This window comes from Saimiri boliviensis, chromosome 13, assembly GCF_048565385.1.
Source record: "Saimiri boliviensis isolate mSaiBol1 chromosome 13, mSaiBol1.pri, whole genome shotgun sequence".
Lineage (NCBI taxonomy): Eukaryota > Metazoa > Chordata > Mammalia > Primates > Cebidae > Saimiri > Saimiri boliviensis.
The window spans coordinates 54,409,627-54,431,917 of record NC_133461.1 but is presented as its reverse complement, the minus strand read 5'-3'; the positions used below and the strand labels follow the sequence as shown (position 1 = coordinate 54,431,917).

The 22,291-nt window shown below is 48.9% G+C and overlaps 1 protein-coding gene across 2 annotated transcripts in view; it reads left to right on the top strand.

Moving 5' to 3' along the window:
- The first annotated feature begins 6,294 nt into the window (after positions 1-6,294).
- CABLES1 (Cdk5 and Abl enzyme substrate 1) overlaps positions 6,295-22,291 on the top strand; it is a 126,841-nt gene continuing 110,844 nt past the window's right edge. The window contains exon 1 of one of the 2 annotated variants that reach the window (XM_039463716.2): positions 6,295-7,713. In XM_039463716.2, coding sequence (XP_039319650.2) covers positions 6,881-7,713 — 833 coding nt within the window. In that variant the 5' untranslated portion in view covers positions 6,295-6,880. The remainder of the gene's footprint in view (positions 7,714-22,291) is intronic. The other variant, XM_010335507.3, reaches the window with a different exon arrangement.

The window sequence follows — 22,291 nt, the reverse complement described above, 5'->3', positions numbered from 1 at the left end:
GGCCTGGAGAGCTTATTGAATGGACAATTCCATTCCTGATGCCTCTCCCTCCTCCTCCACAATGGACCGAGCTGCGTGGAAGGGAGACTTTTGATGATGCAGAGGAAACTTGAAAAATAAGTGCATTTGCACTGTTGTCTTTGGATATATACTCTAGAAAGACTGTGGAGTTGAGGAAGGATTATCCGGAACGTCAACACTTCTTCAGATTGACGAGGTACTTACATCCGTTCCTGGCTTGAACTATTGTCCTTGATAAACAAGTAACACATGTTGACATGAGTGTCCCTACCGTCCCACAGGCATGCTTCTTCACCGATTTTTCTCAGCTTCTCACACAGGTTGTAAAAGCTGGAAGGCCCTACATTGTCCTAGGGAGGAGCCTCAGTAAAATAGTGCTCTTGCTCTTTTTTCCACAAAGTGTCAGAGGTCCAGAGACAAAAGGAATCCTGTCTGAGCCTATGGTAGGACCACATCAGGGGCTGCTGGTGCCAATCATTGAGGGAAGGGCAGGTTCTCGGGCAGGAAGGGGAGACTTGAAGGACAGAACTTTGGTAGCAAGTAGCAGGGACGCCACGTCCTGTTGGCATTTTCTCTTGTGTGGGGGGAAGAGGGTGTCCTAGGTGGCTGGCCCTGGGGACAAAAGTTGAAAAAGCCTCTACTCTAGGGGGTAGGCTGGAGACCAGCTGAACCCTGTGCATACAGCTCTTTTTATTTTTAATTTTTTAAAACACACTGTAAGATGCAGCAAATATTAGCATGTGTTTCTCTGCTATTAGTTTAAGGGCTCCAGGATAGGGCCACGTCCTGTTCTCCTTGGTACTCACAGAGCCTAACCCGGACCTGGCGTGGGAATGGTGTTTAGGAAATACCGGGATGAGGGTGATGAGTAAGTCGCATTCATAAGCTGCTCTATGGGGCTTTATATCACTCGTTAGGTTTCTTTCTACATCTAACATCCTTGAGCTTCTAGTCAAGTCTTATTCAAATGTGGCATCTGATCTCAGATGCCATGGGGAATTAAGGAAGGAAATTAAAGTATCTATGCCAAATTGAAAAGTGCAAAGAATGACCCCCACCTCCATTTTCTCTCCTCCCCATTTTCTCAGGCCAACAGAAAACAATTCCAAGTTCCTATGGGTAAGTAAGGCAGACTTCACAGAGAAGAGCTGAGCCATTGACGACCACCTCTTGAACATTCTTCACTTCTAGTCTTAGAGAATTTAACCTTTTTTTTTTTTTTTTTTTTTTTTTTTGAGACAGAGTCTCACTCTGTCGCCTAGGCTGGAGATGGAGTTTTGCTTTTGTTGCCCAGGCTACAGTGCAGTGGCACAATCTCGGCTCACTGCAACCTCCGCCCCCTGGGTTCAAGCGATTCTCCTGCCTCAGCCTCCTGATTAGCTGGGACTACAGATGTGTGCCACCACACCCGGCTAATTTTTTGTATTCTTAGTAGAGACAGGATTTCACCGTGTTAGCCAGGCTGATTTCGATCTCCTGACCTTGTGATCTGCTCGCCTCAGCCTCCCAAAGTGCTGAGATTACAGGCATGAGCCACTGCACCCGGCTGAGGATTTAATTTTCAGTGGATTAAGGAGAGCAGCAAGTTTCTCAGGGAGACTATGCCTATACGTTAGATTGGCAGTCCAGTGCGTGTTCCAGTGGCCTGCACCAGCCTGTACTTTGATGGAAAATACAGTAAAATAATCTGATTTAGGCAGGAGCTAACAGCTGAAGCTTCTTATGGTCCTGCCTAGAAAGGCATGCTAATATTTCATTGGTCTCAGGATCAGTGAAAACTACAAAAACCGAGAATCTAAAACACTCTGGCCTTTTTAATGTGCACCTTCTGTATTTTGCATTTTTCTAATAATAGCTACTCACTGAACTCTAGGTACTCTGCTAGTTACATACTTTATATTGTTAGTAAGCCTCATAACCCTGCAAAGTAAAATACTGTAAAACCTACCTTCATTTATAGATAAGGTAGGTGAGGTCACCAAGACACAAAGCTTATGATATACCCAAACAGGAGACTCTAAAAGGTCACATGTTTATAGGCGTCTAAGTTAATTTTCAGACTTCTCAGTCTGCTGAATTATTATTTTTTAAGGGCCAGTGATTACTTATAGGTAGCTTTTTCCTTTATTTATAAAAACCGACCTCCAATATGTGTCCATCAAAACATTACATGCATTTTGAATTCACGCATGCTAAAAAGTTTCAGAACGGGCACTCGAAAGGGGCAAACTGAAAGGGAAGAGCGAGAAGCGGGGACGTGGCTGACCAAGAAGAATCACATTTCAAGTTCTAGTCCTCCAGGCCTGAGATGCATGAGGAATCTGTCTGCCAAACTTCCTCTTCTGCAAGGATCCTCCGCCCAGCCTCCTCAATCTCCTCGGTCAGCTCAAATCCTAGCTCTTGCCTAAAGCCTTTCCCTAAACTGCTAAAAAAAAAAAAAAAAAAAAAAAAAAAAAAAAGCAAAACACTACTTTTCCATATTCTGATAATGCTTATAGTCCAATTGCTCATTTGAAACTTAATCAGGGTTGGCTTTGCATTTAAATGTGTTTTCCATGGTTGTAATTATCAAGATCACAAGGCCTAAGGGCCACATTTCTTTTTTTTTTTTTTTTTTTGAGACAGAGTCTCACTGTGTCACCAGGTGCCAGGCTGGAGTGCAGTGGCACGATCTCGGCTCACTGCAACCTCTGCCTCCTGGGTTCAAGCAATTCTCCTGCCTCAGCCTCCAGAGTAGCTGGGACTACAGACGTGTGCCACCATGCCCAGCTAATTTTTGTATTTTATGGAGACGCAGTTTCACCACATTGGCCAGGATGGTCTCGATCTCTTGACCTCGTGATCCGCCCTCCTGAGCCTCCCAAAGTGTTGGGATTACAGGCCTGAGCCACGGCGCCCGGCCCCCACATTTCTTTTTATCCCTTTGTCACAGATGGTGCTGTGCATGTAGAAGCTACTTGGTAAAACTTGATCTATGATTAAGTAGTTGAAAAATAAATGAATTTGGAATAATTCAGGGACTAAGTAGATTAGGACGGTATAAGTAACAACTGACATTTTAAAAAGCACTTTAGGCTGGGTGGGGTGGCTCTTGCCTGTAACCCCAGCACTTTGGGAGGCCGAGGTGGGTGGATCACTTGAGGTCAGGAGTTCAAGACCAGCCTGGCCAACATGGTGAAACCCCATCTTACTAAAAGGACAAAAATTAGCTGGGCATGGTAGCAGGCGCCTGTAATCCCAGCTACTCAGGAGACTGAGGAAGAATAGTTTGAAGCCAGGAGGCGGAGGTTGCGGTGAGCCGAGATCACGCCATTCCACTCCAGCCTGGGTGACAAGAGAGAGACTCTGCCTCAAAAAAAAAAAAAAAAAAGTATCTTAAAGATTGTAAAAGGTTCTCAGGCAGTCTCATTTGTACCTCACCATAACCTACAGAGAAAACTGGCTCAGAGAGGGTAAGTAACTTGCTCCTGAAACCCAGATCCTCTTACTCCAAAGCTCCTATTACTCCATAATAGCTGACTTCAAGTACGGATGTAAGATTAAATCTGGACACTATTTCCTACCATTAAACATCCTCACCAGCAGAGGGCGCAAGAACATGCATGGGTCTTGGAGTCAGATTTGCATACTAGCCCAGCGCAGCCACGTTAAGAGTTAGATAACTTGGGGCAAATTATTTAATTTTTCTGAGCCTCGTCTGTAAAATATCGATGATAATGCTCTCACCACCGCCACAGGGTGGTCATAAAGATTAGAAATACTCTGTGGCTGGTATACAGTAGGTGAACAATAAACCATATCTCGTGATTCCCATAAGGGTGTCACAGAAGCAGTTTGGAGGTTAAATAGATGTTGATTCTTGTTTGATGCTTTAATAAATATTTGAAATTAGTTTCACACTTCACACTTAGACAAAAAGTTATAGATGAGCAAATAAATGAATATCGATGGAAATATTTTGGTATTTTTTTAATCGAGGTATCATAGTTGTACATATTTTGGGGAGTGATAGAAACATTTCAATACCCAGAAAAAAAGTAAGAAAGCAGACTGAACAACCTTTATGGATGAAAACCTTAAAAAACATGATATGCCATTTGTCCCAGCATCTATTTAACCTAAGAAAATAATATTGGGTGGTGACAAGATTTAGAAAAACAAAGGATGTCATCATCACTTTATAAGAGCAAAAGTGGAAACAACAAATTTATTAAATGCACAGGTTTAAAAGCTTACAGTCTCTCTATCAAATTGAGCACTATGTAGTCATTAAAATAAAAATTCTTCCATGTAGAAAAATATTCTACATGGAAAGATGATCACAACGCAGCTGGCAAAAGTCACAAGAAACAGGCAGTCCAATTTCACTTTTGTTTAAAAACATGCCCAAAGCCAGGCATGGCAGCTCATGCCTACAAGCCCAGTGTTTTGGGAGGCTGCCATGGGAGGACTGCTTGAGGCTGGAAGTTCCAGACCAGCCTGGTGAGCTGGTCTTATGTAGTGAGACTTCATCTCTACAATTTTTTTTTTTTTTTTTTTTTTTTTTTTAATTAGCCAGGTGTCGTGGTGTGTGCTTGTAGTCCCAGCTATTCAGGAGGCTGAGGCGGAGGGAATCGCTGCAGTCCAGGAGTTGAGTCTACAGTGAGTTATGATCACACCACTGCACTCCAGCCTCTGCGACAGGCTAAAAAAAAAAAAAAAAATATATATATATATATATATATGTATATATATATATATATATATAATATATGAAAATACAAAACAAAGCAAAATTTAAGTTTTATGTTATTTCCACAGGAGATTGTGACATGCCCCCCCCTTTTTTTTCTTGCTCCTCTTCCCTTATCCTATGTTCTGAAGTAAACATTTATCACTTGAATGAAGAAAAACATATTTTACTTTTACAGGAGCACTGTCGGAGTCTTTCACTTAACAATGCCTCCCCAACCAGGCCAGCGGTCATGTAAATTAAGTCAATTGTCATAAAAGGGCTTGGAAGTTTCAAGGTAGTCAAAATAATTAAAATCTTGGTGAAATTTCACAGAGCTGGCCATTGAGTTTTGACTCCGCTGATGTGAGGCTTCTGTAAAGACACCAGGCTCCGTGTTTTCAAAAGGCCTAAAAACAGCACAAAATATAACAATTGTTCATGTAAAGGGCCACGTGCCGTCTCTGTCCTGAGCAAATGTAACCTGAAACCCTCTGTCTGGCACTCTGGGTTGGCGGCATCTCTCTGGACTGGGTGTATTTGCTCTCCATTACTCAATTTACTTTCCTGAAGTTGAATTGGAGTGGAATTTCAATGTAGAGTTACCCATTAGCTCCAGGGCTAAATTTAAACCTTTAATTAAATTAATCCGTTGATCTTAAACACATTGCTTCTCCCTCAGAAAAGTGTAGCAGGTTTCTTAGGCGTCACAGAGCTTAATTCAATGTGGCAATTGTTCCTTACTGCATTTAATAAGTTGTCCATACCGCCTGAGGAAACCCGCCCAGGTTTTCAGATCCCTCCTGAACATCTCCATCCCGTCCCCACCCCTGCTCCCGCCCTCAACCGAAACAAGCATTCATTGTGGGTAAGCACTGCGAATCCTCCCAGATTCTGAGCTACTGCTCCGGAAGGGTCGTCAGGAACGCCGTATTTATAGACGACAGGGTAGGTGCCAAACGTGTGCTTATGAAATAAACGATAGGGTAACTGTCCATATTGGTCCCAGTTTATGCGGGAGAAGAAGAGACCATAATCAACAAAAACTTGCAAGGTGACTAGGAAAAGAGTGTAAGGTCGTTTTAGTCCACCTCGGTCTTCACAGAAAATGGAGCACATTTCAAAGCCAAAGTAAAAAAATTTGCGTTGGCCTTTGCTAAGACAGAGATGAAACGCGACAATACCATGGATTGGGGATGTGTGAGTTCGTTGGCCACATGGAAGATGTTCGTGCTTCTGGGCGCTTATGCACCCCAAGGCGTGCATTTATCTCGGGGGCTGCATCCTTGACCTGGGAATGAATGAGACTCAACCCCAATGGTTGTTAGCGACAGCTTTATGCTGGGACAGTGTCCTTAGGGGCTGTGGACCTACTCCTGTTACTATGCATAAGGACCTATTTACTTCTCGGGGACCAACGGCCACGCGGGGTCCAAGTAACTCGCTCGCAGTCCAAAACTCCGCAACGCTCCACACAACTGTCCTGCAGACCCACAACTCTCCCGGGAGCACAGCCCCAGGCACTAGCCCACCGAGTTCGGCTCGCTCCCCGAATTCCCAGTGCGAGCGCGCAGGGAAACGTGCTCGCCTCCCGCACTTGGCTTTCGCGCACTTCGGAAGTCGCAGGCGGCTCGGACAACCGGGACAGCCCGGCCGCTCCCCCGCCTCGCCACCCGCTCGGCTCTCCCGTCCTCCTCTTCCTCCTCCCGCGGCTCCTCGCCTGCAGCCGCCTGCCTCCGCGGCCGCCGCCTGCGGCTTTGTTTTCCTCCCAGGTCGCATTCCCCACACGTGATTCCGTGTTATTGCAATGAGCGCTCCGGAGCGCGAGCGCGGGGCGCGCGCACCTATAAATACGGACACCCGGCCCCGCAGCCGGCGAGCCAGCGGCCAGGAGACCGGCGGGTGGCCAGCCAGCGAGCCGAACCAGCGAGCCAGCGAGGCGCGCGCGTGGGCTGGGGCGGCGGCGCCCCCCGCCCGAGCACCGAGGGGCGAGCATGGCCCGCCCGCGGGGGGGCTGGACCGCCGCGCACGCCGCCCGATCCCCGCGCCCTGCCCAGCCCGGGTCGCCGCCGCTCGCGCCCGCTGCTTAGCGCTGGGGCGCCGCTCGCTTCTCCGGGCATCGCGGAAATCCCGCCGCAGACGGACACAATGGCGGCAGCGGCCGCCACCACGGCCGCCTGCAGCAGCGGCAGCAGCGCCGGCACCGACGCCGCGGGCACCAGCGGATTGCAGCAGCCGCCGCAGCCCCAGTCCGCGGCCGCTGCGCCGACCCAGCCGCCGCCCGATCCCCCCCGGAAGCCGCGCGTGGACCCGCGGCGCCGCCAGGCTGCCCTCTCCTTCCTTACCAACATCTCGCTGGACGGCCGGCCGCCGCCGCAGGACGCGGAGTGGGGCGGCGGCGAGGAGGGCGGCGCGGCCAAGTCGGGCGCCGGCGGCGCCTGCGGCGTGAGGACTCGGCTCAGCCTGCTCGCCGCCGCGGAGCGGGGCGGCTGCAACGCGCTCGCCGCGCTGGGCACGCAGACCACGGGGTTGGCTGCTGGGTCTGGCCCCTGCCTCCCGCAGCCTTCGTCGCTGCCGCCCTGGATCCCCGGCGGCCACGCGACGGTGCCCGGCCCCGGGGTGGCGCGGGGGTTCGGGAGCCCCCTGGGCGCCTGCCGGACGTCGGGGGAACAGTGGCAGCTGCCCCGGTCGGCGCCTTTCGCAGCCAGTGCTCAACCGCAGCTGCTCGACGGGCCCGGGGGCGCCTGGCAGGAGGAGTTGGAGGAGGACGATGCCTTCACCAGCGTGCAGGTGCCAGCGACCGCCTTCTTGGGCTCCGGGACCCCCGGGAGTGGGAGCGGCAGTCGGGGCCGCCTCAACTCGTTCACTCAGGGAATCCTGCCCATCGCGTTCTCCAGGCCGACTTCGCAAACCTACTGCTCCCTGGAGCAGCCAGGCCAGGGCGGCAGCACCAGCGCCTTCGAGCAGCTGCAGAGGTCCCGGTGAGTATCCAGAATGCGACGCGAGCCCAACCCTGCGTCCCTCCCCGCGCCCGGCGCACTCAGCCTCCCCTTGGACTGTGGGCTGGGGGGACACGGGCTGCTCCCATTTTCCCGCGTCCTGACGGATCCTGTGCTCCGGGCCCGAATCTCAAACCACGAGGGCACCCGAAAGAGGGGCGTCCCCAGGGAGTGAGCGGTCACACGTGTGTGCACGAGCCCAGCGCTCGCAGAGGAACCCCTGTTCGTGCAGTGGGACGGGAGTTGGGAGTTGCAGGAGCCCAGTAAAACGCGGCGTCTGAGCCTCTCCACAGGAGATCACAAACTTCCTGAAACGCGGTCCAGACCCTGATGCGCACTCTCCCCGCGCGGGCCGAGACTCGGCCGGGCGCAGAGTGGAGCGGTGCAGGCCGGCAGCTGAGCGGCGCGTGTGAACCTAAACTTGTAGCAGACAGGCATGACCCTCCGCAGAAGTTCCTGTCTGCTCTCCAAGTCTTCGTGTGGCCCCGGGGAAACTTGGCTTTTTCTATTTGCTCTCCTGAGCAATGGAAAGACCTTTTTACATTCCCTTGAACTAGGCCTAGGGGGTGGGGAACAAGGAGGCTTTAAGGTTTTTTGTTTTGTTTTGTTTTTTCGTATTCCGAGATGTTCGTTAAATCCTTGTTGTACTTGTCTATTAGCTGAAGTTATCTGGCGATATTAGGCATCTTAGCAAAAATATGAAATGCTGGACGTTTGCTTACTGTTCAGGAAATAGCTAGAGTTTGTCACCATTTGTTCCAAGGGGGCAGTCGGAGGTTGGGACTGTGTGAACTGAAGCTTGTAAGAGAACCGCGCGAGCGCAGGTGGGGAAATGCAGATCTGTTCCTTGGGCGTGCCGTTCTTGTTGGTTAATAAGGCCTCTTGTGAAGTTAGCAATGGCAAAGACTCTACCTTGGCAAAGTTGTTTTAACTTCCTGCAGCCTCAGTTGCCCCTTTTGGGATGCTGCAGGCAACAAGATGGGAAGGAATAACTTTCGCTGTTAGAGAGTCTATCATAGTTATCTGAAAGCTCGATCTGGCCCAAGAAAGAAGATGCCTATGGGAAAATTTAACTTCCTCCCACAGTGGACGAATGGGGAAGAACAGGCCGGCCTCATCCAGAAGTTTGCTCCTAGTGTACTTCTTCCTAAGTGGGTGAAATCATGAGGGTGCTAAGTATGTAGCCTTGCTGTTTGAGTGCACATGGCCCGCAGGGGTGTGGAGCTGGGGAAGCAGCCTCATGATTGCATGCATGAATGAGCGACACTGGGTACAGGGGACAGCCCCACTCCAGTGTTTCTTGTCAGAGCATGCGTCTCCCCAGCAGCAGGTGAGTGCAGGGAGTTGGAATCCCTTGTTTCTGGGTGAGTCCTGCAAACTCAGCGGTTTCTGGGCTGCTCGGTACTACCACTTGACGTCACACACTGGCTCATGATGACTCCAGACTTGCAACCTAAACCCAACAGTCAAGAGGGTTATGACAGGAATTGTAATAAACATACGTGTTATTCTAAGCCAGTGTGCAAAGCTGGCTTGTGTCTCCTGATGGACAGATGTGTTTGTTCTCCATGCTACAGGCAGCTGGAGATCAGATTACCTTGCACTCTTTCTCCAAGACACTAATTTCAGGGGATATGGAGGATCTTGTGTGTTCACATTTCTGAGCCAAAGAATATCCGAACTCCACCTCCAATCCTATAAATATGAACTTTTTAGGCGTTTTATTGATCCTTTCCACCTTGACATACACATTAAGATGAGTTAATCACTGAAGATGCTTCGTTACCTGACAGTCGCTTTCATCTGACTATTTCTGAATAATCCAATCTGGCAACCTGATAGGCTTTTATAAAGTTACAGCTGTGAATAGAAACAGCAGAAAATTTGGGTACAGAGGGGAAAAATAGGTTAAACTAATTTAAGAAAAGTGGAAAGGGTAGCTGAGCTGTGGAGCAGCAGCAGACGAAATATCCCAGGATGCTTCGTTTCCAACACCGAGCCACTTGTCTCTCACTCGAGTACTTCCACCTGCCACGCTAAAGTGTGGTGAGAGCACAAACTCACTTGAATAAGGCCCGGGGCCAACTTTTCTGGTTTCCATTTGTGGAAACCTTTCCTGGTGTGCCTCCTTGCTAGCCTGTGTGTTTCTATGTACATATTATTTCATGGATGTTCTCTTGGGATGTTTTCACGTCTAATTGTGTTTTCCTTGGATTCATTTCTTGCCATTAGAGGAATTCCATAGCACCTTGCTGCTCCAAAGTGTGGTGTTTGCACCTTTGGCTTCACTGGAAGCAGTTAGAAATGCAGACTCTTGCCCTACTCCAGACTGCATAAGTCCAGATCGGCATTTTAACAAGATCCTCAGGTGATTTGTATACAAATTAAAGTTCAAGAAGCATTGCCACAGTGTGTCTGAAATCTGCGCTTTTTAAAAACTAAATTTGAGGTTTTATATATTGGGTTTGTTTTGGATATATAAAAATTAGAATGTTGGGCTGGGTGTGGTGGCTCATGCCTGTAATCTCAGCACTTTGGGAGGCCGAGGCAGGCAGATCACCTGAGGTCAGGAGTTCAAGACGAGCCTGGCCAACATGGTGAAACCCCATCTCTACTAAAAATATGAAAAGTTAACCAGGCATGGTGGCGGGTACCTGTAATCCCAGCTAGTAGGGAGGCTGAGGCAGGAGAATCACTTGAACTCAGGAGGTGGAGGTTGCAGTGAGCTGAGATTGTGTCACTGTACTCCAGCCTGGGCAACAAGCGTGAAACTCCATCTCAAAAAAAAAAAAAAAAGAAAAAAAAAATTGGAATGTCCCCCAATCTGCAGTCTTAAAACCCTGTCTTTCTGGCTGCTTTCATCAGAACACTTCTAAAACCAATCACAAATAATTGCTTGGACTTCCAAACTTTGTAACACACAGGGAGGAAAATTTCTGTGCACAGGCCTTGGCACGACAAGGTGTACAGTAAATGCCTGTGGATGCGATCATTACACTGTCTTTGTTCACTGGACTTGGATTCTTGACATCTATTGTATTTAACCCTCATAGCCACCCTGAGTGTAGATTCTTTCACAGGTGAGGAGACAAAGGCTCAGAGAGGTTGAATAATTTCTCAGACTGGCCAGCTACTGAGAGGCACGTATGATAATCTGACCCAGTTGGGCCAGGATAGGAACCTGGATCATTGATGTCCACGATCTGCCACTCTACCATGTCACTATGCCTTGCACACAATAGGCCCATAGATAATTTTTGAGCTCTTGGCTGTAAATGTCTGTCTGTTATACGACAGGCCAGTCATACTGGTATAATTCAACACCTCCCCCCCCCCTTTTTTTTTACTCCCAACCCCTCCCCTTTGTTATCCCCCCAAATTTAGCCTCTTTGTTTGGACCCCCTAGCTTTGCTGCTATTTCTCAGTCTCTATTCTGTTGGGGTGTCCAGGAAACCCAGGACGGTGGGTCCGGAATCCTCCTAGCCTCACGGATAGGACTCTAACCCTGAGAAACCAGCAGGCTGGGTTTGTGTTCAGGCTGCGGTGTCAGAGGTGGGAAGCCAAAAAGATGCCTCTTGGCTTCACGCCCTGTGGTATTTCTCTGCTCCAGCAGTGAATGCTGTTGCATCAGGAAGGTGTTTATAGGTGAAAGGGAGTGTAGATTTATAAGGTGTGCATTAAGGCTTCCTTTCACTTTAAAAACTTCCTTGCAGGCAGCAGCTGGCCCCAGCCCTGGGTTACTCCACTTCCTGGAGATTATGGCTAGCAGACAGCTCCCCAGGAGGATGTGAAGTTGAGCCCAGGCAAACCGCTGTGCTAATGGGAGGCGTGCACAGTGAACAGGGTACTATTTTTCTTTCTTTCTTTTTTTTTTTTTTTTTTTTTGAGACAGAGTCTTGCTCTGCCGCCCAGGCTGGAGTGCAGTGGCACCATCTCAGTTCACTGCAACCTCCGCCTCCTGGGTTCAAGCAATTCTGAAGTCTCAGCCTCCGGAGTAGCTGGCACTATAGGTGTGTGCCACCATGCCTGGCTAATTTTTGTATTTTTAGTAGAGATGAGGTTTCACTATGTTGGTCAGGCTGGTCTTGAACTCCTGACCTCAGGTGTTCTGTCCACCTCGGCCTCCCAAAATGCTGGGATCATAGTTGTGAGCCACTGCACCCCATCTGGGGTACTATTTTGAAATAGCATGAGGGTTTTGCCTCTGAGAACACCTGAGTTAGCATCATGCCTTGTGGGCTTGTGGTGCACGTTGGAAACATGCTTTGTGCAGCAAAGAAAGATAGCACTCAGGCAAAAAGTTTTCTCAGCAAGGCAGTTGCAGAAGGGTGCTACCTGCGTCACGATCACAAGAGCACACCAGACAAGGGAAAGAAGGGGTTTTTATCTCTAACCCAGTTAGTTCTTGCTTCTTTGTTCTGTCCCTATTGGCTGGAGTCCAACTGCACAGTCTAAGGTGGCCTGATTGACTACTGTTTAAAATTGAATATGGCTAATTAGGCGGGAAGGGCTTGTGTCTCAGACCCTTTCAAGTGCTAAATGCACTTACATTTATAATTGAGGTCTGAGTGTGGGCTTGTGCTAAATGCTTCATATTTGGGATTCCTAAATGTAAATGCATTTAGAATCATCTAAGAATCTCTTAAAAGCAAATTCTGTATTTCTAACCACTTCCCTGGAATGCAGAGTGGCCACCCTTTGAGGAGGGAGGCTTCACCCACTACTACGATTTGTTTCTGTTGTCAGGCCAAAGAACCCAGGGCTCAGAGATGTTAAGTGGCCTGCCCAAGGCCAATAGGCGATTAATAGCAGAGCTCAGGCTCACTGTTGCTCAGTCGACTTGGAGCTTCTGCTGCCCCTCCCTCTGCATTGCCCCTCTTTGGGGGAAAACCAGGCTTGTGCTGTAATTATAGTCTGTGTCTTGACTGAAAAGAAAAATGTAAGCCAAGCACAGATCAAGAATCAGGGCAGGAGAGGGAAGATAGATGCTGTTTCCTAGCCTTTTCACCACCTGCTTTGTGACATCAGGCTAGTCACCAGTCTGTGTGTGCCCCAGCTGTGAGCCATCTGACCCCTCGGGATTTCAGAAGTCTGTAGAGAACTTTGATCTCAGCAGTAAGCAAACACAAGTTATTGCTGAGCCATTTTTCCAGGAACATGGGTTTTGGAAGCTGGAGTTGCAGCTCCAGGCCCGGCGGGACCCTGTGGATGGCGGGTGCAGCTGGAGGCTTGCCTGTTGCCCTTCTTGCAGCTATAAAGCCTGCAATGTGGGTGAGGTCAGAAGGAGAAATAAATGGGAAGCCTTCTCACTGCTGGCAATTGCCCGGGGAGGCCAGTGAGCTCCAGGGTGACCTTTTGCTCTGAGGAACGGGTGGGGAAGCCACCACATGGCTCTGCACCACGTGCCCAGTGGCTGTCCCAGGAAGCGCCAGTGCCTCGACTTTTTTCTCTCTTGGGAAAGCTAGCTGTGAGGTGGCAGAGGGCCAAGGGCAGGTGGCCCTGAGAGTACTAATAGGAGGCATTGCAGGTGAGCCTGTGCTGTGACCTGATGTGACGTAAAAGAGCTCAAAGCAGGACTTGGCACTCCTGGATTCTGGGCCTTAGTTTCCTTATGGAACTCAGGGGTTGGGACAGGTGAGCCTGCTGCCCCATCTGGGTCTGCCATTCCAAGTGTCTCGGTCTTGTGGCCTGCTGCAGGGCCTGGGGGCATGTTTAGCTTGGGGAGGTGGATAATCTAACCTCAGCATCGGGTACAAAGTAGCATGAAGTTTGTTCCGTGTGGCTCTGATGGGCAGAACATGCAACTAATGAAGGAATGAATGGAGGAATGAATAGGGTTCCCCCAGTGTAAAGGAGAACTTTGAAAACCACCTCAGCTGTGTTCCTTCGGGCAGGGGCAATATCACAGCTGGACTGACAACGTTAGGAGGACATCCAAGCAGGAAGCCACTGCTTGGGGAGGCGCTCAGTCCCCCAGCTGAAACTACCCCCAGATCAAGGATACGATCTGTAGTAACTTCTATTGCTAAAGGGTCTCCGGGTTTACAAAGTACTGTTGTACATGTTGATTTCAGCCCCTAGACACCACAGAGGGGCAGGAGTTACAAGGTCACAGAGTGGCCAGGTGGTGACTAAGGTTGCAGTGTTAACTATCAGGTATGTAGAAAAGGAAATCCTGGTATTGAGACTTAATGCCTTGTATCATTTATTCATTCAACAAACATGGAACACAATGCATCTCAATCATGAATCACCGTTGTGCTAGTTGTGGGAGATGGAGGCATAAAACATGGTCCTTGTCTGTGTTGGGTGATGTAAGTAGACAGGTGAGTTGGTGGAGTGGTGAGTGAGTGGTTAGGGGTGAGCCTGTTGTTTGAACCTCCCCCACCCGGAGAGGGGAGCAGGGACACTTCAGACCCTTCCCTGTGGGTGCTGGCACAGGGCCTTGGACACAGAATTTTTGTTTAACAAATATGTGGCAGGCATTATTCTAAGCACTTTACGGGGGTTGAGCTCGGAGAAGTTAAGTCACTTGTCTGGAGTCCTGTGCTCTGACCTGCCTTCCCCTGTTGTGCCGCTGTTTATGGGTCAGGCTCATAAATGCTGGTTAAATGCCGAATTGAGCAGAAATGGACCCAAACGGCCTCACAGGTTACCGAACACTTGTGATTGCCTTGTTTCACTTTCCACCTTTCTGTCATCTAGAGAAGACCTCTGTGCACTTGGATCCAGAGGACAGGCCAGGTAAATAGGGATTCCCGTGACTCTGGCGCTTCACTCCCGCGTGTTGCCTGCCTGTTCGTCCTCTCTTCTCGGCCACAGCTGATCCCTGACATCTTTCTTGCCTCTCTTACTCACCTGGTGCGTTACATGGTTTGTGTTACTTAGAGCATGGTGCACTTAGCAACAGGAACCTGGCCTCCCAAAGTTTGCAGCTCTGCCGGGTCCTCGTCTGTGAAATGGGAATGATATCACCACCTCCTCCCAGGTGGCTTTCCCCTTGTATCTTCTCAGCATCACCCTTTCCCTAGCTGCCTCACTGGCTGTTTATAAATAACACTTTCTTGGAAAAGCCACGCCCACTTGTGCAAGTCTGGCCTTTGGCTGCCTTTGTGCTACAAGGACAGAATCGAGTCGTTGCGACAGAGACCACACAGCCACAAAGCCTAAGCTCTTTATTCCCTGGCTTGTCACTCATTGTGCTGCCCCTGCCCTAGCCCCGTGCTCTGCGCCCAGCAGGTGTGCAGGGCCCCTTGGGCCCTTCCTGCCTGCCTGCACTCTCCTTGCCTTGGTTCGCAGCCTGGATGATGCGGTAGCCTGAGGGGCTCCTGGCTTCTGTTTGGACCGCTGTCAATCCCTCCCCACTGGGCTGTCAGAGGGACCCTGCTGAAACCCACATCTGATCCTGCCAGTCTTAAATTCCTGGTATTTCAAGCGAGGCAGCTGTTGGCTTGGGTCCTGGTTGCCACTGCAACCTCCCCCTCTCCCACACACCCTCTGAGGCCTGTCGCTGCCATACTGTGTTGTCTTTATAGAGGGCACCCATGCTGCTCTGTGCCCCAGGCTCTGGCACACACAGGCTTCTCCTGGGGAAAGGTCTCTGCCGCCCTCCCACGAGATGCCCCTTCCTTCCAGCTCCATGACCCACAGAGCCAGCCGCTGCTCTCCCCATGCTTACACACTCCTGGCTGGGCCTCTTCCGTCCCTGTGGGTCTGCGCTTCAGCCCTGGCTGACCAGAGGGCCCCTCCTCGGTGGTCTGGTTGGAGCTTGGTGATGGATTTCCCTGGGGCAGGCTTTGGGTGAAACAGTCCCCATCCCTCTTACATAGGGAACACAAATGAAACTCCAATTCCCTTACTGTAAGAGTAGGAAAATTTGATTCTGACGAACTGCTCTCCCGCCCCACAACGTTCTAGGTCTTTGTTTTCACCCAGCAGTTGCTCCTGACTCTTGATTTGCTGAAAAGATCTGTCATGGGGCTAAGGTGAGACCATTGTGGAGGCTGCAGCAGCCAGCCCACCCAACCGGTGCCTGTCTCTCCCACCCCCGGGAGGGCAGTGACTTGCATGGAGTTCTGAGAACCTCTCGTGTGCTGCACGCATCTCGTGTGTTCCTTTATTGGTGTGGCAGTCTGTGAAACAGGCTGCCTGCTTTAGAGCTGAGAGGACTGAGACGGGAGGGTTAAGGGAATTTGTCTGAGGCCTCATAGCTGGAATCTAGAGCTAGAATTGAACCCTGGTTTTTCTGGCTTCTAAGCTGGGTTTCTTGTAGACCCTGTAGTATCTTGGAGCTGACTCCTACCCACTTTATTAGAGACGGTTGAAGAATCTGAGCTGGTTGATAACGTGAAATCAGTTGTGGTGGGAATATTTACACCACGGGAGTCAGCCAATGCTACAAGTCGAGGTTTTTCTTTTTCACATTCCAGAGAGATGGTTATCAGTGTGTGCACCTAAGGCTTTACCACACATCTTTTTTCTTTTTTGATTTTTTTTTTTTTTTTTGAGGTGGAGTCTCACTCTATCACCAGGCTGGAGTGCAGTGGTGTGATCTCGGCTTACTGCGACCTCTGCCTCCTGGGTTCAAACGATTCTCCTGCCTCCGCCTCCCGAGTTGCTGTGATTACAGGTGCCTGCCACCATGTCTGGCTAATTTTTTGTATTCTTAGTAGAGACGGGGTTTCGGCATATTGGGCAGACTGGTCTTGAACTCCTGAACTCAGGTCATCTGCCTGCCTCAGCCTCTCAAAGTGCTGGAATTACAGGTGTGAACCACCATGCCCAGCCCACACATCCTTTTTGTTCTGTTCTCCTCTTTGGGGGCCATGCAAACTGTTGCTATCAAAGAAAGCAGTTGAAAACCGGAAGTTTTTATAGGAATCTCCTGCTTAACATAATGATGTGAATTTTCCCCAGGGTCACCACCATTTGTTTTTTCCACTTCAGAAAAATATTTGTTACCAATTTAAAAACTAAACTTTTCACAGATTCTGGGGCTCAGACCACTTAGTATTACATATAGAAATAGCTTTTACTTTGTTTTACCAACTGCGTAATGTTGTATTTTTATGTTTGTTTGATTTTTTTTTTTTCCTTTTTAAGACAGAGTCTTGCTCTTATTGCCCAGGCTGCAGTGCACTGGTGCAATTTCATCTCACTCTGGGTTCAAACAATTCTCCCGCCTCAACCTACCGAGTAGGTGGGAATATAGGCACCCACCACCACGCCCAGCTGATTTTTGTATTTTTAGTTGAGACAGGGTTTCACTGTGTTGCCCAGGCTGGTCTCAAGCTCCTGACCTCAGGTGATCTCCCCACCTTGGCCTTCCAAAGAGCTGGGATTACAGGCGTGAGCCACCATGCTTGGCCATTTGTTTGATTTTTAAAAGCCTCCAAGAACGTATAATCAACTGGAGTTTCCTAGTTTGTCTTTTCATGTCTGTTTGTGTTGGTAGTTTCAGTGGCTGCACACTAGTTCCCATTTAACAAGGTCATTCATTGTGGTTTGGGGCTATTGCTGCACATTTGGTCACAGACAAAAGCTTGAAAAGCAGAACGTGCAAATGCCAGGAGCTTAGGACTTTGGAATATCGTAATGATACGTGTGTGCAGGAGGGAGCCAATCTTGTTTCTGGTTTAAATCTAAGTTAGGTTTTTTGATAAATAGAAGAAAAAGCAACCAGAGAATAGTAAAATATGTAAGATTGCCAAAGATGTTTATGTGCCTAGCACATTGATTTTTATTTTAAAGCACTTTACCCATTGACCAAATTATTTATAAAGCAAAGTGTCTACTTTGATAGTTTTAGGAAAGGTTGGGCGACAGGTAGAGGAGCAGATGTAAGGAACTGGAAGACATGCATTCAAAGTCTGAAATCTTTTGCTTAAGGACAAAAGCTGGCATAATAGGGGGACAAATGATGATGTGATATTGAAAGTTCTTTTTTTTTTTTTTGAGACAAAGTCTTGCTCTGTCACCCAGATCTTGGCTCGCTGCAGCCTCCGCCTCCTGGGTTCAAGTGATTGACCAGGCTTGTCTCAAACTCCTGACCTCAAGTGATCCGCCTGCCTTGTCCCCTCGAAGTGCTGGGATTGCAGGCATGAACCACCACGCCCGGCTTGAATGGTAGTTCTTGATGAATTATTTTGTTTATTGAGTTGAATAAAGTTTGTTTTTGGAGAGTGAATAGTGAAGAAGGAAGAGGAGATTACAAATGTCTAAAGTAGTTGTGGGATTCAATTTATCTGTCATAAAACTGACAGTTGATAATATTATAAGTTCTATTTATTTGTTTGATGCTTAACAGCTTAAGAAGTACTTTTGTAAAAAATCAGGTAATTTCAAAAAAGCAATGTGGTAGCTGTTTTATGGATTTGAAAGTCACCGTATGTAGGGCTGGGTGCAGTGGCTCACGCCTGTAATCCCAGCACTTTGGGAGGCTGAGGTGGGCGGATCACCTGAGGTCGGGAGTTTAAAACCAGCCTAACCAACATGGTGAAACATAGACTTTATTAAGAATACAAAGTTATTGGTGGCACATGCCTGTAATCCCAGCTACTTGGGAGGCTGAGGCAGCAGAATTGTTTGAACCCGGAAGGCGGAGGTTGTGGTGAGCTGAGATCACTACATTGCACTCCAGCCTGGGCAACAAGAGCAAAACTCCGTCTCAAAAAAATAAATAAATAAAAAAGAAAGTCACTTTGTGTAGGAGAGATAGAGTCTTAAAATTCACGTTTTCTAAGTTGAGAGTTTTAAAACAAAAACTCTATCATAGCTATACCATTTTAAGAAAACCATAAGAAAGACATACTGTAAAATTTTATTCTCCTTCCGGCCTCAAAATCTTCTGCTTGTGTGTTCATTAACCAAAATGCTAGGGCCTCATCTGTTTCAGACCTATGGGCTGGAGTCAAGATCAGTATGTCAAAGTACAAAGAAATATTGTGCTATAGTTTTGGCTAGCCAGTGCCTTCTCATCAAGCGAGGATGCTGATTTTCACGTGATCACCTCGGGCAGGCCAACAGAACCCTGATTTGGGGCCAGAGTCATGGAAAATTTTCCCAGTAACAACCGCTCTCTCCAGATAATATTAATAGCTTGGTATCAGTTCCTCCCACTGGGAGTAAGCTCTTTCTCCTTCCTGCACCCCTGCTGCTGGACCTCTGTCTCAGCAAAATGGGTGAGCAGATTCAAGAGGGGAAAGACCAGCACTGGAGTTTCATAGCTCTGCCACTTAACGGCACCTTTTGGACAACACTGTTAACCACTCTGAGCCTCATGTTCTCACCTGTAGAATGGGGATAGGAAATCCAGTCCCAGGCTGGACATGGTGGCTCACACCTGTAAACGCAACACTTTGGGAGACCAAGGCAGGTGGATCACCTGAGGTTGGGGGTTCAAGACCAGCCTGACTAACAGAGAGAAACCGTGTCTCTACTACAAATACAAAACAATTGGCTAGGCATGGTGGCGCATGCCTGTAATTCCAGCTGCTTGGGAGGCTGAGGCAGGAGAATCGCTTGAACCCAGGAGGCAGGGGTTGCCGTGAGCTGAGACAGCGCCATTGCACTCCAGCCTGTGTAACCAGAGCAAAACTGTCTCAAAAAAAAAAAAAAATTCCAGTTCTTTTGTGGTGTTGCAGATATTAAAATAAGAATGCAGAATGCAACACTAAACACCTAGCAGAGGTTTGTTGCAAATATTAAAATAAGAATGCAGAATGCAACTTAAACACCTAGTGATTGAGCAGGAAAATGGTCGTTGTTATTTCTATTCACAATTGCGCTGCACCCTGTACTGTCCAAGAAGCAGTTGAGAAATTTGACAAGGTCTGCTTTGATCATGAGGAGCTGATCCTGAACAGCTACTTTGCTGCACTGTTCTAGTTTCATCAGTAGTAGGGAAATCAGAGCAGCAAAGAGAAACAGTACCCCTCTGTTAGTGCTGCATTTTGCCCCTGCTTACACTGGAGTCTTGACAATTTCTATTGCCAAAATAAAGCAAGGTGGGGGAATTCATGTGTTCATCCTTGAACCTTTAGAGCAGTGAGGCTGCCAGGTGAAGAGCAACAACCGGTTTTGCCCACACGCAAGCCCAGGAAGATACTGCCCTACTTGGAGGGTTGCGCAGCCTCCATGAGGCACACGTCGGGGGAGGGCTACCTCTAGAGACAATTTGGGAAGACGCACCTTTGCTCACTCATTAGCAGAGCTATAGCCCTCATTCCATGGTCTGTGTGCTGCCTGCTTGGCCTCCATTTCCCCGCACCGCCTCGCCCCCCGCTTTTTTTGAGATGAAGTTTCACTCTTCTTGTCTAGGCTGGAGTGCAATGGCGTCATCTCAGCTGACTGCAACCTCTGGCTTCTGGGTTCAAGCGATTCACCTGCCTCAGCCTCCCAAGCAGCTGGGATTACAGGTCCTGCCACCACGCCTGGCTAATTTTTTGTATTTTTAGTAGAGACGGGATTTCACCATGTTGGCCAGGCTGGTCTCAAACTCCTGACCTCAGGCAATCCACCTGCCTTGGCCTCCCAAAGTGCTGGGACTACAGGCATGAGCCACCACATGCCTCCATTTCTAAGCAGGATACCCTGCCCAGTGTGAGGGCTCCTTAGGGACCCCCAGGGTTGGTGTGGCCGTGACACGTGGAGTCGAGTTGTGTGCTACGTGGGTGACATGGCCTCACCTTTCAGCCCCGCTTCCTCTCTGCACATGGCCTCCACCTCCTCTCCTTGATCCCATGGTTAAACAGAATTGGGTCTTTGTCCAGGGATCCCAGCTATTGCCCATTTGGCATTGCATCAGTGGGCACTTCCCTGTCTTCTGCACACAATCTGCATGCCAGGCAAGTGTGGCCTTGTTCAGAGATAAATGTGGCCTAGAGCCCATTCCAGAAGAGGAGAGCCCGGCACAACGCAGCTGGACTCCTGGGCAGCAGGACAGGTTAGGGGCCACCATTCATTCCTGCAGTGGAACCAGTGGTTGTCATGGAGATGACCTTGGAGCTGGGCCCTCAGGTCAGCTGTGACTTCACAGTGAGTGCTTCCTGGACTTCACAGTGCGTGTTTCGTGGCAAAGCACATTGGATGCTTGGTTTAAGATGGTGAGTTTTATTCCAGAGGAAGAATGGAAGCTTTTGAATAGGAACAGGTGTGGGCAGAGCTAGATTTTTCAAAACTGGAGACAGGTTGAATGGAGGAAGGAAACTGCAGCAGTGCCTTTGTTTTTGTTTTTGTTTTTTTTTAAAGATGGAGTCTCGCTCTGTCTGCCCAGGCTTGAGTGCAGTGGCTCAATCTCTGCAACCTCTGTCTCCCAGGTTCAAGTGATCCTCCTGCCTCACTCAGCCTCCTGAGTAGCTGGGACTAAATGTGTGTGCCACCACACCTGGATAAATTTTTTGTATTTTTAGTAGAGTTGGGGTTTTGTCATCTTGGCCAGGCTGGTCTCAAACTCCTGACCTCAGGTGATCCACTCGCCTCGGCCTCCCACAGTGCTGGGATTATAGACATGTGCCGCCGCGCCCGACCTCAGGCTTTTTGTGTTTAATGCCTTTGGCATCCTAGTTGTCTCTTCAGATACATCAACCTGTGCTCATCCAGAATTTTTACTTCTAGAGAGTTTGTCCACTTTCTTTTGAGATGGAGGCTCTCTCTGTTGCCCAGGCTGGAGTGCAATACTGCAGTCTCAGCTCGCTGCAACCTTTGCCTCCAGGACTCAAGCCGTCCTCCCACCTCAGCCCCCTCAGTAGCTGGGACCACAGGCATGTGCCACCTTACTGGCAAATTTTTATATTTTTATTGGAGACAGGGTTTCACCATGTTGCCCAGGCTGGTCTTGAACTCCTGAGCTCAAGCAATCCACTCACCTTGGTCTCTCAAAGTGCTGGCATCACAGGAGTGAGCCATGGTGCCCTGTCATAGAATTTTCAGGGAAAAAAGCTACACTCTATTCTGGATACGTCTGTTTTTGTTTGATTCTTCGGCATGGTAGCCCAGTAGTTTTCAGAATGTGCTCTCTGGACCAGCAGCGGCCAGAAACTTGTTAGAAACATGATCCCCAGACCCAGTCTCAGACCCACTTGGTCAGGGGCTCTGGGGCGGGGCCCAGCAAAGTGTGTTTCACCAAGGCCCCTGCATGCACCTGTCCTCTGTTCAGGCTTGGGAGCAGCCACCGTGGACAAAGCCTTGTGTGCCTCCAGCTTTACTGGACCTTCTGAAAGGTGTGAACAGCGTGTAGTGCTCTAGGAAGGATTTTAATTTTATGTCAAAGCATTTATTCTATCACAGATCGACAGAAGTTATCTCTGATGTAGGGCTCTGCTGCCCAGGTAATGCAGGGTTGAGGCTGCACGTCACCACCATTAGGCTCGCCTCTCCCTTTCTGTCCCGACACATCCATGTTTTGTCTCTGGTGAACTTCTAGGCTTGTCCCTGCTAAGTCCCTTTCGCGTTGGCTTTCTCTGCTTCCTTGTGTCTGGTGTATCTGTTCCTTCATCTGTGTCCCAAAGCATTTCCTCTCAGCCTCTATTTTAAGGTCATAGTAGTTTTTCCAGTATCCAAG